This window comes from Carcharodon carcharias, chromosome 14, assembly GCF_017639515.1.
Source record: "Carcharodon carcharias isolate sCarCar2 chromosome 14, sCarCar2.pri, whole genome shotgun sequence".
Taxonomy (NCBI): Eukaryota; Metazoa; Chordata; class Chondrichthyes; order Lamniformes; family Lamnidae; genus Carcharodon; species Carcharodon carcharias.
The window spans coordinates 50,546,400-50,562,859 of NC_054480.1; the positions used below are offsets into that span (position 1 = coordinate 50,546,400).

Consider the following 16,460-nt stretch of genomic DNA (forward strand, 5'->3'; position numbering starts at 1 on the left):
ATAGTGTGGTTTTAAAACCTCCTTCACAGCAGTGTAATTAGCTAAAGAATTGATGCCGAGCTAAAGGAGACATTAGGACAGGCAACCATAAACTTGGTCAAAGTGGTAAATTTTAAGGAACGTTTTTTAAAGATGGAACAGCTTACAGAGGGAATTTCAGAGCTTGAGGTCTAGACAGATGAATGCCCAGCTGCCTGTGGTGGGGTGAAGGAAGTCGGATGCATAAGATCATAATTGCTGAAAAAAGAGCCATGTCTAAGTTTTTCATCTTGCATCTTCAGGGCGTTGGCAAGAATACCAATATTAGGGGAAAAGTAATCATTTATACTGTATGTAAAGGGAGTGCTGATTGGTTGGCAGGTGACTTTGCCATGGAGAATGTACCATTAATGGTGACTGACAGTTAATTGTCAAGCATATTGAAATTTAAACCAGGAACCTTGACCCTGATTGGTTAAGACGTTGCCCTGAGGAATGAGTCAGTGAATGGCTGTCACTTATTTTGTTTAGCTGAAGCAGGCACAATGTGCATACATGTTCTTTCTGTCTGCAAAGAACAGGGCCCTGTGTGTTAATAATATATTTAGCTTTCAGTGTGTACACATGCACCACATTGCAAGTCCAACTGACAAACTTAAATTTCAAGCACTGCTTGGCAGTTAACCATCAGTCGCCATCACTGGTGCATTCTCCATGGCAACATCACTTGCCAACCAATCAGCACTCTCTTCACATACAGTATAAGTCGTTGTTACCCCTCTTATATTGGTGGTATTACGAAGTGCTCTGATGAGTGCAAGACAAAAAGCTTAAATATGTCTCTCTTTTCAGCGATACCTTTGGTAGTACAGAACTTGAGTCAGAAATGGAGGAACACTATTTGAGGGTTGTGAACGTGGAGAAGATTGGAGTTGGAAAGGGATGAGACTGTGGAGGGATTTGAACACAAAAATGGGCATTGTATGTTTGAAGTATTGCTGGCTCGAGGTTGTCGATGAGTTCTGTGGTAGTATGGTTTTGAGTGGATTCAAGTTTGAGTGGAAGGTGTGGGAAGCCAGCCAGGAGAGTTTTGGAATAGTCCACTCTGAAAGTAATTAAAACCTGGAAGTTGTTTTCAGCAGCAAATGGAGTGGTGAAAGGTGACTGGAGACAGTTAATATTACGGAGATGAAAATAGGGAGTTATTGCTAGACTTATCCCTGGGCCATATAAGGCACTGAGATTGTGAACAGTATGGTTCATCTATTTTTCTCCTTCCCAATCTGAAGTAGTTTCCTGGATAAAATCTCATCTGCCGCTGTTCTGCCTACTTCTGTAATTATGAACTGCCTCCTGATTAGCACAGAGGGTTGGCAATTTTTTTTTAATCTGAGAAGCCTTTTTTAAAAACATTTGCATAAGATGAAAGCTATTGGGAACTACAAGATGAAAATTTTGTGTTTCAAAGCCAAGTACTTGGTAAATTGCTAAACATCTCTGGTGGAATGCATAATTTGCATATATAATAAAGTACATTGAATTTATGTTAAAAGCAAAACACTGCAGATGCCGTAAATCTGAAATAAAGACAAAAAATGCAGGAAAAACTCAGCAGGGCTGGCAGTATCTGTGGAGAGAGAAACTGAGTTAACGTTTTGAGTCCATATGACTGTTCAAAGCCAGAGCCAGTCGTCTTGAATTGAAGTTTTAAAGTACAGTATCTCAAATCCGGCTGTCCAAAACCAGAGTTGTCCAAAAACCAGACATTCTTAGAATGTGCCATGCTTCAATTTTAGTTGAGAAAAAAATACTTAGCTGGGCAATTCGACTAGGCACTGCATTGGCACATTGTGGCCACTAACTAGTTAGCTCCTTTGTTGTTTACACACCTGTCTATTCCCACGCTCTGAGTGGCCCTTGAACCCACCTGAACTGTCCAACTTGAAATCCAGCACATTGTAAAATGTGGCAAAGCCTTGGTCCCGAGGCTTCATGCCTTGAGACACTGTACCTGTATTAGGAGAGAAAAAAAGTGAAGTAATAGACCTAGCTCTGAATTGTGTTTTTTTGATTTTTGAAAATTTTGTTAGTCAGCTTTGCGGAGATGGGGGGGAATTTTAAGATGTGTTGAATTAAGACACCTTTTTCTGGCTATTGATTCTCTCAATTTTAAAAAGAAAAAGCTTTTAATAACACATTCAGTGTAAGTTATCATCTCAGCTGTATTAGAAACAATAATGATTGCAACTATAAAATCTGTTCCTTGAATAGTATCATCTGTAACTATTGCTTAGTTATACCACCTCAAACAGGTTTATGTAGGGGATTTTTTTTTTACTTAAAATGATCGTTTTGAATCTAAGTGCAGCATAATTATTAATCTTTTATCCCCAAAATGTAAACATAGTTTTTACTTTTCTTGATTTAAATTTTTTAAAGGTTTTTTCATATTAATGTGATCCAACTGGAAAAGATTGGGAGCCAGAAGTGAGACGTTAAAGAACCGCAGATTGCCGACTCCTGCTCTTGCCCATTTAATTTGATTTTGTTTGCAAATTTGATAAATTACATTGAGTTTGAGTTCAGGTCATTTTTGTGAATTAACATCAGTGGTCATCTGTGCCAAGCTCCTGAAGAGCCCCTTCCTACTGTAATTTCAACATTATTTCTCCAATGAGTTCTCCTTTCCTACTCAACTTTTGTTTCTTATCCATTCCTAGAGTTTGCCCAGAAACACCACAGCTTTTAATTTAATTAATAGCCTCTCATGTGGAACTATATCAGCAGCCTTTAGAAATTCAGGTATAGCATATCACTTACTACAGTCCATTTGGGTTGGCACTTCCTTTTTTAAAAAAAAATTGCTAGGTTTGGTGGGACAGAATCATTTCCTTCTGAGTTCATACTGACTATTTTTAACTATTATTGCATATCTAATCAATTTTACCCCATGACTGATTGCTTTATGTGGAATGTTAGGAAATCTCATGGATCAGTAATCGTCTGTATCACCATTTTTGAATGTGTTTGCCACAAGTCCTGTTTGGAATCTACCTGGCCATTGATGCCATCATAATAGTGTTCTGGTGTCTCACCGATCTTCTCCCGAATCGATCTCAACATGGTGAGATAAATACCATCTTCCTTGCGGATGTATTTGTTTAGAGCTCATTTAGCAAGTTTAAAAATTCTATCTCATTTATAATGAAGTCATTGGTTTTACTTGCCCTCTCCAGACAGTGATATTTCATTTTGTTCATCTCTTGTGAAAGTCTGGAGGAAATGCTCACTAAAGATACTTACTATTTTATCCTCATCTTTTGTTTTCAATCCAATTTGCATCTTTTGTGATTTTCATCTCTTCTGAGCTGAGTTTTTATATTTCTACGCTTGCTGAGATGCTGTAACTTTTTTCTAACTCATGGCTTTTCTGATAATGCTTTAAACATGCTTATGCATTTTTTTCTGCCTGCTTTAATTTATTTCTTAATCCATCTGGGATCACATTTACTTTGCCTGAGCCTGCTGGTTTTGGAAATGCCTGTATCCTTCACGATCAATATCATATATTTAACATTGTTCCACTTGTTCCTATTGAGTGGCTATTGAAAAACACACACTTTTGTTTAGTTCATCTTTCGTTGAATCAAATTAAGTCTTTTTCACATTCTAGATCTGGCTCCTAGTCTTGTGTATTTCTGACTCTCAGATCATGTTAAAGTTTAGCACTCTGACCTGGGATGCTAATACTTCCATATCCAGCACATATTCCAGCTCATTAACAAATACCATGTGAGTTTAAAATCACTTGTCATTACTTCCTTGACATGCTTGGTGAAAAAACAGTGATGATGAGTGTAAAATAAAATCAATTGAAGCTTCCCATTAAAATAACTTCCAAGTTTGCATACTAGCCCTTTAAGGCTTGTCTGAATTTGTGCTGAACACATTTAGGTGATATCTGCTGACACTTCAAGGGAGTTGCTTGGTTTCATTTTTTTTCATGCTTTTGAATTCTACATATGTTTGGAAACTTACTGGTTTTGACAAGTATTTGAGCTCCTTTTATTCCTGATTGAAAGTGTATTTTGATTGGGTCTGAATCATTTATTTCATGGGCAACCCTTGCATAAGGTTATTATGAAGGGCCTCAAACTCTCGTATACTGCAAAGAGTATTGGTAAAGAGTCATGTTTCAGTTTGAGAAGGAACACACTTTCTAAAACCAGCCTTAGCTTCTCTTCCCCCCCCCCCCCCCCCCCCCCACCCCGGAGACTACTTGGGGTTGGGATGTGGCGTTGGAGATATGGAAGTCTGAAATCATAATGTCCTGGTTGTCATAGTGCAAGGCTGGCTTGTTGGTCAGCTGGTCTTTTCCTGCCAGGCAATTTTGTATGTTGCATATACCTCCTCCATATGTTCTTTTTCATAATCTGCTTGTTTATAACCTGAACCAGGTATAACTACTGTTGTCTGAAATCTAGAAGATCACAGGATTTGCAGCACATGTAGTAATCTAAACAGTAACGAGGGATTCTTGCATTTCCTTTTCATCAACAGTGAGGACCTTTTCTTGTTCGTTTGAGATGAGTGTTGCTGGCAAGACCAGCATTTATTGCCTTTCCTAATTGCCCTCAAAGGTGGTGGTGAGCTGCTTTCTTGAACCACTGCAGTCCATGTGGTGTAGGTACACCCACAGTGCTGTTGGGGAGGGAGTTCCAGGATTTTAATCCAGGGACGATGAAGGAACAGGATTTTTCTAATTTAGTTAGTGTGGGGCTTGGAGAGGAATTTTCAAGCGTTGGTGTTCCAATGTGCCAGCTGCCCTTGTCCTTCTAGTTGGTGAAGGTCATGGGTTTGGAAAGTGCCCTTGAAGGAGCCTTGGTGAGTTACTGCTGTGAGCCTTGTAGATGGCACACACTGCTGCAACCATGTGCTGGTGGTGGAAGGAATGAATGTTTAAGGTGGTTGTTGAGATAGTTTTTTGCTGCTATTGTCTTTAGGTAATCTCTGACCAGTATTTTGTGTACAGATGTCATCCATCTTTTTACTTATAGCAGGTAACTAAATATAGTTTAGGAAATTTTGTATTGGTACCAATTTTCCAAAGCATCTACCTAATTTGGAATCTCCTGAGTGTGGAATCATTTCAGAGTTTGTTTTATACAGTTTTTATCTTTTATGTTATGCCTCCTGAATAATCACTGAATTAAGCAGGTCCATTGTTTTCCTTGACTATTTTCTGAATGTAAGTAGCATTTTGGTAGCATTCTAGGATTATGGTAGCATATTTAGGATTGTTTCAGATCCTGCCTTTCGGATTAACAGACTATTGTCAGAACATGGTGCAGCAAATATAGTTTGTATTTCTGCCTTCCTTCGGATACGAGTGCCTTGTGTGAAATGTCTTTTGAAGGCGATTTTAACTGAGCGAGGTAAGGCACAGTGGCAGAGTGACACCAAAGGTAAAATGGAAGGACTGTGTGGGAAATTGATTACTTGGCTGTTGGAGATTACACAGGTAAGATGTAACAAATTGACAAATTAAAGAGCAAGAATTTTAATTAAATTTGTGGGTCACAGGACTCAGTAGCTTGAGGATGTGGGTAGAGTCAAATTAAGAAATCTTGGAGCTCTTGGCATCAACAGTGCAACCTTCACTTCCCTTTTCCCTATATCCATTAAAATAATCCAGCAGAATAATTATCCACACTTGCCAAAATAACATGGAGGAGTAATATTATCTGTTGCTATGCTCACCCCTGTGCCAATCTCATTAGCTGTCATTATCACCGGTAAAGTGAAATTTGAATGTGAGCTGTAAATGGGGACACCATGGTCACTTGCCCTGCTCAGATGCTCTGACTGCATCTTCCTGCTACTGGACATATATTCCAGCTGCAGACCAGGCTGGTGCTTGGGAGTCTACTCAGGCAGCTAAAAATCCAGCAGGCAGCACTTTTTAAATAGAAGGTCATGGTTCACGTGTGAAAGGAAAATGAACTCTGGGTTAAACAGTACATGCTTATCCTTGGATAGCAATTGGGAAAGTTGATCAAGTGGGACTTGGAGGCATATACGGGGTTCTGGGAGCATAAAAGCGTGGTTTGTGTTCTAAACAATTAAACGGATAAAACTTTTGTTCATTTAAAGTCTTAATTTAGGAAAGTGTGAACAGCATTGAGGTTAATAGAGGTGACGAGGTAGCATGAAGTGTTACAGTACTGTTAGAAACTTACAATACTTCCAAATAAAGCTTGAAATTAATTTTAAAAGTGCAGCTCCAGCAACTTTAGAACACAACTAATATGTTTTCAAAATTCATTGCAATGTACTTGCATCATTTTAACTATGGCTTGTATTATGTAGGGTGAGGGAAGAGGGGCAAAAGTGTAGCTTTTGTACATTTGTGGGTGCATAATATTGGGTAGTGACACCTTCATGTACTTTCACAAGTTTTAAAAATTAATTGTTGGCCCATATCCTCTAGCAACAAGCTTCTTTTCTTGCACACTATTCTTAGCAGATCTGATGATTTCACTCCCAAATTTTCAAAGCTATAGCTTCAGATGTAAAAATAGGGTGGACGGCTTCCTTTTCAAGCTCTGGGTCCCTGTTTAGTTACCCTGCTGTATGTTGGGACCTTCATGCAAAGAATATGCTCCCATCTTTTGCAGAATGTTGACATCTCAATATGATAGAAAATAATTGGGGTTTGTGCCTGCTTCAGAAATGTGGAAATTTTTAAGCAGGTTGAATTGTGTAACTATTGACAAGCAGAAGTGACTAAACCTTCTCTGTCTTGTCAGCCTTGACTCAGTAATAGGATGTTTGCTTCTGACTCAGTTGTGGGCTCAAGTTTTGCCCATTTTGTTGGACATAAAATATTCCATAGCATTATTCAAAACAAAGAATAGAGCCACTGTGTTGGTCATAGAGCCAATATTTACTTCTCAAACAATGCAAGTTTTTTAAAAAAAAGCATAGATAATTGATTTTATTTCATTGGTGTTAATAGGACCTTGCTGTGTGAAACATGATGTGAAATATTACACAATGATGACATTCCAAGAGTGAGTAATTGGCTGTGAAGCACTTAAGGATATCCTAGAGTTGCAAAAGGTGTGATTATAATACAACTTTTGTCACCTTCTGTCATCCTCCTTGTTACATTACAGTTTCACAGAGAAGTAATTGGTTGATCTTTACTGCCATTTTTGGGAATAGTAATTGCGAAGAAGAGTAATTTCTACAAACCAAAAACAAAAATACCTGGAAAAACTCAGCAAGTCTGACAGCATCTGCAGAGAGGAATATAGTTAACATTTCAAGTCTGTATGACTCTTCAACAGAACTAAGGAAAAATAGAAAAGAGGTGAAATATAGGCTGGTTTAAGGGGAGTGGGACAGGTAGAGCTGGTTAGAGGGCCAGTGATAGGTGGAGATTGCCATAAGATGTCATAGACAAAAGGACAAAGAGATGTTGACTAGTTTTTCCAGGTGTATTTGTTTTGGATTTCCAGCATCCGCAGTTTTTTGCTTTTATCTTAGTATTTCTACAACCTGTGATCATCATTTGGGCTGTTTCAAAAGTACTGTTTGTTGCAAATACTCTTCAGAAACACTTGTAACTTTTCCATTTATATGGCTGAGAAAATGTTTCGTTCAAGTCACCACACAAATCTTATAATAGAAGCTGCTTTCTCAATTAGCTTCAATTAGCCTGTTGAGGGCAAGTGTGAAATTGCAATGATGTGCATTTGAATCCTGTTGAGATGAATGGTTGACCTGCTTTTCAACCATTGCCCTGGAGCACTTTCACATTTGTGGTACCTTCAGGCAATGACAGTTATTTTATGGTAAGTTCAACAGAGAAAATTAGCAGGAGTTTCACCTTCAGTTGCACATCACATTTCCATAATCCATCAACGACAGAGGAGCCTTGGCACAGTTTCAGGATATGTCTGCTTGTCTGACCATCTCAGCCTACGTCCAGGGTTCTATGGAAGTTTTTTTTAAGAAGGGAGAGCTAGAATCCCATTTCAGAAGTTTAAATTGGGCATGTAATATCAAAGTACAGGTTTTAGTGCTTTACACTAAGTATACGTCTTTTTCAAAAAAAAATGTACAACAGACTCGGGTCCACTGTGGAATTTTGTACTTTAAGTGAAATTTCAACCAGACCAATATACTTTAGCTTTTCTAGGCAATTTCGGACTACTGTTTCTGTACCTTAGGTGCAAAAGCAATTCATGGTTTGCAGCCGTAATCTGTAAGGCTGATCAAATGTTAGGAGATTCAACGTGAGCTCTTATGTGAAAAGCCAACAGTTCGTGCTCTATCTCCCCTGGAGGATGTAATTGTTTAAAATGGTGTTTAATTGCTTGTTGGGAGAGGATCTGAGACTAGTTGCTACATAAGGAAAAGCACTTTTGTTCTGAGGTATGAGCAAACTGTCCAGACCAGGGATATTTATGTGGCAGTCGGTAGTAAAAATGAGAAATATTAGTTGAAGTTTTTATTTTGTACACTACCATTTTCTATATTTATTTCTTCAAGTTCCTAAGTGCCTGTCACTGTTGTAGTCAAATAGAAATGGAAAATTTATAGCAGAGAAGGAATCATTTGGCCCATTGTATCTGTGCCAGCTAAAAAAGAGATATTGGCCTAATCCTACTTTCAGCTTTAGGTCTGTAGCCCTATAAGTTATTTCAAGTGCATATCTATATTTTTAAATGCAGTGAGGGTCTCTGCCTCTGCCACTGTTTTCAGGTAGCGAGTTGCAGACATATCTCCTCAACTTCCCTCTAATCTTTCCACCAGTGACTATATCTGGTTATTGAATCCTTCTCATCCCCACCCCCTTACCTTGTCAGTTAGAGGATATCCTTCCTTTCAGGACTTCCATTGCCACATGAGAGCCAATGCACTGACTCACTTGGTCTCTGAATTTTCCTGTTACTTGCTGCTGTGTGCCAGTCAGTGTATTCTATGGCTTCAGTAGAAGTGCATGCATGGAGCCAATACATGCCACTCCATGAAAATTGTGTCTCATCAACACAAGTGCTGAACCTGCAGGTGGCTGTTTTAACACCGCCAGGCAAATTCAAATTATAGTAATTAGCAATTAGGATCAAATTGTATGCTAAAATCAGACTTTCAAATAGGCATGTCTTATTAGTGCAGCATCCTTTCAGCCAATTTTCACCTTCTCACCAAAATAACCACTTCAAACTTTATCTGCACTTTACTGTAAAATATTCTCATACCCAGTATAGTGTTGCGTGTTGTTACAGATCCTGATGGGAGGAGTGCGCAGTTAATTCTAGCCCCACTTCTTCACAAGTTGCAACAATAGTTTAAATGTTTATTCACTCACCAAAATGGCCAGTTGCTTTCCTTTTGATATTGCATTCAAATAATTTTAACCAGGCTTCTTTCAATAACACAATAATTGACTTATTCCAAAATATTTCTTTTTGCAAAACTGGTTAACATGCACTTCCAAATTACAAATTCTAATGATTTTCCCCTTTCTTTAACAAGACATATATATCACACCCATACACTCTCATACAAACACAAAAAGGACAAAAACAAACAGTCTCTGCAGACGCCAGAGTATGATTTTTTTGAAAAGGATAAAGTTCGAAAAGGTCTCGACACTTTTGATCTTACAGAATTCTAGTCACGATAGATCTGGAAGTCATTTCAGACAGATCTTTGGTGAAGTATTGTCTTTTATAATTCTCGCTAGTTACAGCTTTGCAGACTTCAAAAATACAGATGAGTTATTTTGATTAGAATTTTCCGACGGAAGGTTAACTCACACTGGACTGCATGTAACACCAAAGGGGGTGGTGGGAAGAGAGATGTCATGGCACACAGGATGATAAATACTAAGCTGCTCAAATCCCAGAGGGAAACTTGAAACAGCTGCTACAACTGTTCTGCAATTTGTATTTTAATTCGAAATGCGTACCTTGAATTCAGTGGTAATAAGTCCATTGAGTCTTAGGGTTTTTTTACAAAACTAAATTAAACACTTATTAGTAAAAGATATAATTTTAAGCCTATACATAGGTCTACAAAGTACTACTATGATAACTCCTAGCTCCCCTAATTAATCTGACTCCCAGCTACACCCCCGTTAAGGCAACAGTAAAACCAAAAATACTTTAACAGATCCAGACAAAGCTTATAAAACCCTGAGCAGGGATATTCGCAGTAAATTCTCTTAGCTACAGTTCCTATAGGCAGCAGCTTGGTACATAGAGGCTGGAGGCTTTTCACACTTGTTGGATCTTAGAATTCCTTCTCCTTACACACAATCTGCTCTCCTTTTATACGTTTTTTTCTCCTTTTGAATGGAAATTTCATTGTTTCAATATAGCTTTGGACTTTACCTTTCTAATAATAAAAATCTTTCGTAGTACCAATTTTATCAGTAAGCTTTGGGGAAAAATAAACACACTGTTTGCTGCCTTCTGGCTAAGTGTAACATTTCACTCTCTCTTTTGAAATTCAAACTACTCTGGTTTACCAAAAAATGCAGACTTTCCTTTATACCTCACATTCTAAAACTTCAGCCATGTTTACTTATTTAGCATTTTAAACCTAGCTTCTCTTCTGATACATCAAAGCCTTCAGCGCAGCTGTCTTTAATTCAATTAAGTCCCAAGCGTGCACAGACTATCTAGATCCCACTATTCCTACCTTACAATAAATCCCAATAACATTATGAAAATTATTATATTTCATGAGAGTCTTCCTTTTGCAGCCTGCATTCAAGGTACATACACATTTTGACTCTGAGTTCAAAAAGAATAAAATGTTCAGAGAATATTTTTCCCAGGCCAGGTGTTTTCAACCAATTAGCAAGAGTCTCTCGCCTGGCAACAGCAGTTCTTCTTTAACTCAGATAAACAAAGTAACTCTTCTCTCACGAGGTGTCCTGCTGGACATCTAGCTGTTGACCTGTGGTTTCTTGAAAAAAAATGGCATATTCATAGCCCATAATTTAAGTTAAACTAAATCAAGAGGGATATCCTTCCAATTTTCCAAAAAGCAGGTTCCTCACACTGTGCAGAACTACTACAGGATTCGGAGTGTAATGTGCAGAAGGGCCTAATGCATTCAGACCTTCCAGGAACTAATACGCTCATTCACCAATTCCCTCAAATATCAATTCAGTTCACTCTTAAACTCTTCTACACTATCTGCCTCATGCTCACCACTCTGTGCAGTTAAATTTAAACTGTGCACATTTTGCCTCTTGCCTCTGACCCCCATTGTACCCTTGTTCCAGAGTTTGAAGCAATCTCAAAATTTTTGATATTCAAATGATCTGTTCCCTTACAAATCTTTACTGATTCAATAATAAAGGAAAAAAATACTGCAGATGCTGGAAATCTGAAATAAAAAATAGAAGAGTGTTGACTCAGCGGGTATGGCAGCATGTGTAGAGAGAGAAGCAGTTGATGTTTGGAGTTGAATATGACTACTCTTCTGAAGTCATATCCAATTTGAAGCTTAAACTCTTTTTCTCTGTCCATGGATATTGCCAGACCTGCTGAATATTTCCAGTGCTTTCTATTGAATAATATCTCTTCTGTTCTTCTGAGTCTTAACTTTCCTGTGTGAATGATCCCAGGCTCCCCGATCTCTTCTCATATCCCAAAGACCTGTAACTAGATAACAATTCTGTTGCCATTTTCTACACTGCTTTCAGTTTCTGGATATTCTTGCTGTAGAATGGCAACCAGAATTGTACTTGACAATATTTACCAATTTTTATTTCCATTAATGTTAATTGCACTGTCACTTCACTACAGTACAAAAGAGATGTAAAGTGGGATGCTAGTCCATTATCACCCATTGTGCAATAGTGTAAAATGTTAAAATTGTCCCCTTTTGTCACCTAGCATTTGTGCTCTATCTCTCTGGCTGTACATTCCAAAATCTGGTTAGTTTTCTATTTTGCTGCCATGTTGGCCTCGTTTTGAGGTTTCATAGATTTACTGCTCTCAACAGTCCAGCTGTAAAGCATAACTGTGTTAAATCGGGGAAATAAAATTCTGCAGGAGCAACTTATTTTACATCTTGTGATTGTGTCCCTTTTCAACAGAGTACAGGCAAAACCAAATATCAAGTGACCTGGGTAGTTTGGAAGGCTGGGTGGATGAATGACAAATGCATTTTAATATTGTCAAATGCAGAAGTAATGAGACCAAGGTAGGAAATAAACAGTGGAAATCTAAACTGTATGACAGGCTGCAAGACGAAACATTGTGGAGTGATCTGAAGGTGTAGCCGGGTTCATTATTTTGCCCCTAGTCAGACTACTCATGTTGGGGAACTAATCTTATCCAGAGGTATTTTCATGAGATGTCTCTGTTCATTGTCTACATGCATGTCAAACATTTTTACATTTTCTTCAACTATTTCTATTGTGCATTATCAAAGATCGGGCCATAGTTACACAGTCTGATCTCATGAGTATATCTGAAATTGATACACTATTAGCGCTGTGATGTTGTACTGCCCAACATGCTTGGACGTGTGAGCAGAATTCTGCTCACAGACACTGAGTGTGAATTTGGATATCCACTTTCAGGACAGAATTTAATGTTTCAATGGTTGTGGTTGTTGGAGGTCAGTCATCTCAACTTCAGGACATCACTGCAGGAGCTCCTCAAGGTAGTGCCCTAGGCCCAACCATCTTCAGCTGCTTCATCAATGACCTTCCTTCCATCATAAGGTCAAAAGTGGGGATGTTTGCTGATGATTGCACAATGCTCAGCACCATTTGCGATGACTCAGACAATGAAGCAGTCCATGTCCAAATGCAGCAACACGTGGACATTATCTAGGCTTGGGCTGACATTCGTGTTACACAATTGTCAGGCACTGACCATTTCCAACAAGAGAGAATCTAACCATTGCCCCTTAACGTTCAGTGACATTAGCATCACTGAATTCCCCCACTATCAACATCCTGGGGGTTACCATTGACCAGAAACTGAACTGGGCAGGCCAGAGGCTGGGAATCCTGCGGCGAGTAACTCACCTCCTGACTCCCCAAAGCCTGCCCACCATCTACAAGTCAGGAGTGTGATGGAATACTCTTCATTCGCCTGGATGAGTGCAGCCCTCATAACATCAAAAAGCTTGACACCATCCAGGACAAAGCAGCCTGCTTGATTGGCACCACATCCACAAACATTCACTCCCTCCACCACTGAAGAAGAGTAGCAGCAGGGAGTACCATCTACAAGATGCACTGCATGAATTTATCAAGGCTCCTTTAGACAGCACCTTCCAAATCCGCGACCACTACCATCTAGAAGGGCAAGGGAAGCAAATAGATGGGAACACCACCACCTCTAAGTTCCCCTCAAGTCACTCACCATCCTAACTTGGAAATATATTGCTGTTCCTTCACTGTTGCTGGGCCAAAATCCTGGAACTCCCTAACCGTGTTGTGGATGTACCTGCACCACATGAACTGCAGTGGTTCAAGAAGGCAGCTCACCACCACTTTCTCAAGGGCTGCTAGTGATAGACAAATACTGGCCTAGCCAGTGACGCCCACATCCTATGAATGAATAAAAAATTTGCCAGATCTCCTTTTCAAATTTAGCTTTAAGCTGGGTTCTTATTAAATCTGGCCTAACACCCTAATTAATTACCACTTCTGTGTTGCCAGATGATAAAACAGCATCATGTTGCTGCCAGAGAGCAGCAGTATAACTGCAATGCTGGACAAGAGTAATTGGGGAATAAACAAAAGCCTTGAGTTTTAGTTGGTTACAGAATTTAACATTTTGCTAATCAGTCTAAACTGCTAAAATTGGGATGGTTCCTTTATGCACAATTTCTAGCTGCAATTGCTGTAAATGGTGTAAACACTTCAGTACGTCAAGAAAAAATACTTGACTTTTTCACGCACATCAAGCAATTTTTCCATGAAAATTCAGAAGTACTATTCTCAGTGATTTCACCTCCTACATCTAATACAATAGTATTAATGATATGGTTCAGTTCATCTAATAAAGAAGTAGAAAACTAAATCCAGACAGTTTGTAAGTGTTGTAAAAGTGCTGCTTTTGTTTGTCCATTATTATTGGTCAGGGATGTTTTTTGTGCAGTTGACAAAAATAAACATCAGCCATCTAGCAATCAGAAAATTGATTTCTTTTTTTTAATTCATTCATGGGATGTGGGCCAGCATTTATTGTCCATCCCTAATTGTCCTTGAGAAGGTGGTGGTGAGCTGCCTTCTTGAGCCGCTGCAGTCCATGTGGTGTACTGTTGTTAGGAAAGGATTTTGAATTGAATAAGGGTGCACATGTATTTTGGAATGTCATCCAATTTTTTTTTGGAAAATATACTTTATCATAAAATATCAAAAAACATTACGAAACATTTCAAAATGGCCATCATTAAAAAGGACAATCATATTCAAGTTTTCCACATAGATCATGAGGTGCTTCAGTACAATCAATGAACATTAGAGACATTTCATTATGGACATTACAGACGACAGTGCAGGGATATTTAAGTTATCTACATAGATCATGTTGCACCCTGAGGTGCTTCAATACAGTTGTGATACATGTAGTATTCACTGAATTTTGGGTCATACAGCCTGAGGAGTCTATACAATTCCCAGCCCCTCAGTGCACTGTGGCTGAAAGCCCTTAGACAGTAACCTTTCCCCATTGTGCCTTTGCGGTGGCTGCCCCAAGCTTTAGTGCAGTCCTCAGCATGTAGTCCTAGACCTTGGAATGTGCCAGCCTGCAACACTCAGTCGGGGACAACTCTTTGCACTGGAAGACCAAGTTTCGGGCAGACCAAAGAGCATCTTTACCGAGTTGATGATCCTCCAGCTGCAGTTGATGTTTGTCTTAATGTCTGCCCCGGGAACAGCCATAGAGCGCAGAGCCCTGTGTCACAGAACTGCTCGGGATGACCCTTGACAAAAACCACTGCATTTCTCTCCAAACTTTCTTTGCAAAGATACATTCTACAAGGAGGTGAACAACGGTCTCTTCCCCACCACAGCCACCTCGAGGGCAATGTGCAGAGGGGGTGGGACTCCTGGTGTGTAGGAACGATCTGACGGGGTGGGGGGGGGCGGTGGTAGGTACGTTTCTCACCACCAGCCAAGCTACGTCTTGGTGCTTCTGGGAAAGTTCTGGCGATGACACATTCTACCAAATGACTTTGACAGTCTGCTCAGGGAACCATCCATCAGGATCCACCATCTTTTCCCGCAGGGCCTTCAGGACGATACATGCCAACCACTGGCTGATGGACTTGTGGTCAAAAGTGTTTCTCTGCATACATTTTTCCACAAGGGACAGGTGGCACGGCACTGTCCACCTACTTGGAGCGTTCTGCGTCAGCGTGGCCAGACCCATCCTTCACAACACTGGGGACAGGTTGAACCTCAGCACGTAGCGACACATGATGTTTGCGTACTAAGGGTCTACGCACAGCTTGATGCAGCCACACAAAGGTGACACATCAGGATGTGTCAGTCAGTGTTTATAGGTTTTTGACATTTTTCAAAAAGGCTGATCTCAGATTCCACACCAGTTAAGCAGTATCAACTTTCTGACTAAGCAAGTGATGGGTCTGTCTTCACAGGGAAGTGTTGGTATTGTCTGTATAAAATGAACATATCATCATATCAGATGACAGCCTTGGCCCAGTGATAATTACTGTTGCTTCTGAGTCAGATGGTTATTGGGGTTGAAGTTATGCACTTGGTACCAGTCGTATGACGACACCCTCCATGTCATAAATTTGAAACTCTACAAACAAGAATAGTTAATATTTGTAATAAATTTGGAAAATCCTTTATGTAATCTACCCAATTTCAAAGCTGGTTACCATCACCATGTCCAGAGCAATCAAGGCAACACCAGTTTGACTAAATTCAGCCCTCTTAGATACAGGGCAGAATAGTACTGATGTAATGCTATTCCTTACATGGTTTGGGTCCTCAATATAATACTTAAATTATTAAATTTATATGTACTTAGCGCCTGTAGTTTAGGCATGGCATATTAGTTTGTAATTTTAATATAATTTTAATTTAGTTTTACCCTTTTACTATACCATTCAACACTTCCCTGTTATCGTGCTGAATTTTTACTTTTTGTTATTACATGATTGTTAACATGTTAGCATATTTTAATATGATTGCTTAGCCTTTATATGAATTTTTTGATGCATGTTACGCTGCGTTTCAACCTTCAGGCTGCAAATGTGCTTCTTGAATAAAATACTAATATTTATTAAGTGCCGTGCCAGAAACTAGAGCACTACAGATGCTGAAAATCTGAATTAAAAACAGAACCTATTGCTATCTATCCTTGGCCACTAAGCAAATTTCACTCAATCAAGCTGTCATCTCGGGCAGATTCCTGTTAGTTAACATTTTGTGTTTTAGTAAAGGCTTTTCTGTATTA

General features: G+C 39.2%; 1 protein-coding gene across 7 annotated transcripts in view; it reads left to right on the forward strand.

The window, feature by feature from the left end:
* LOC121287145 (tyrosine-protein phosphatase non-receptor type 1-like) overlaps positions 1 to 16,460 on the forward strand; it is a 129,870-nt gene that overhangs the window by 6,346 nt on the left and 107,064 nt on the right. Inside the window, exon 1 of one of the 7 annotated variants that reach the window (XM_041204722.1) lies at positions 12,167 to 12,213. The exons of the other annotated variants lie outside the window; for them this stretch is intronic. Within the exon in view, the coding sequence (XP_041060656.1) occupies positions 12,172 to 12,213 (42 nt within the window). The 5' untranslated portion in view covers positions 12,167 to 12,171. Of the gene's footprint in view, positions 1 to 12,166; positions 12,214 to 16,460 lie in introns of those variants that run through there. 7 annotated transcript variants of the gene reach the window in all.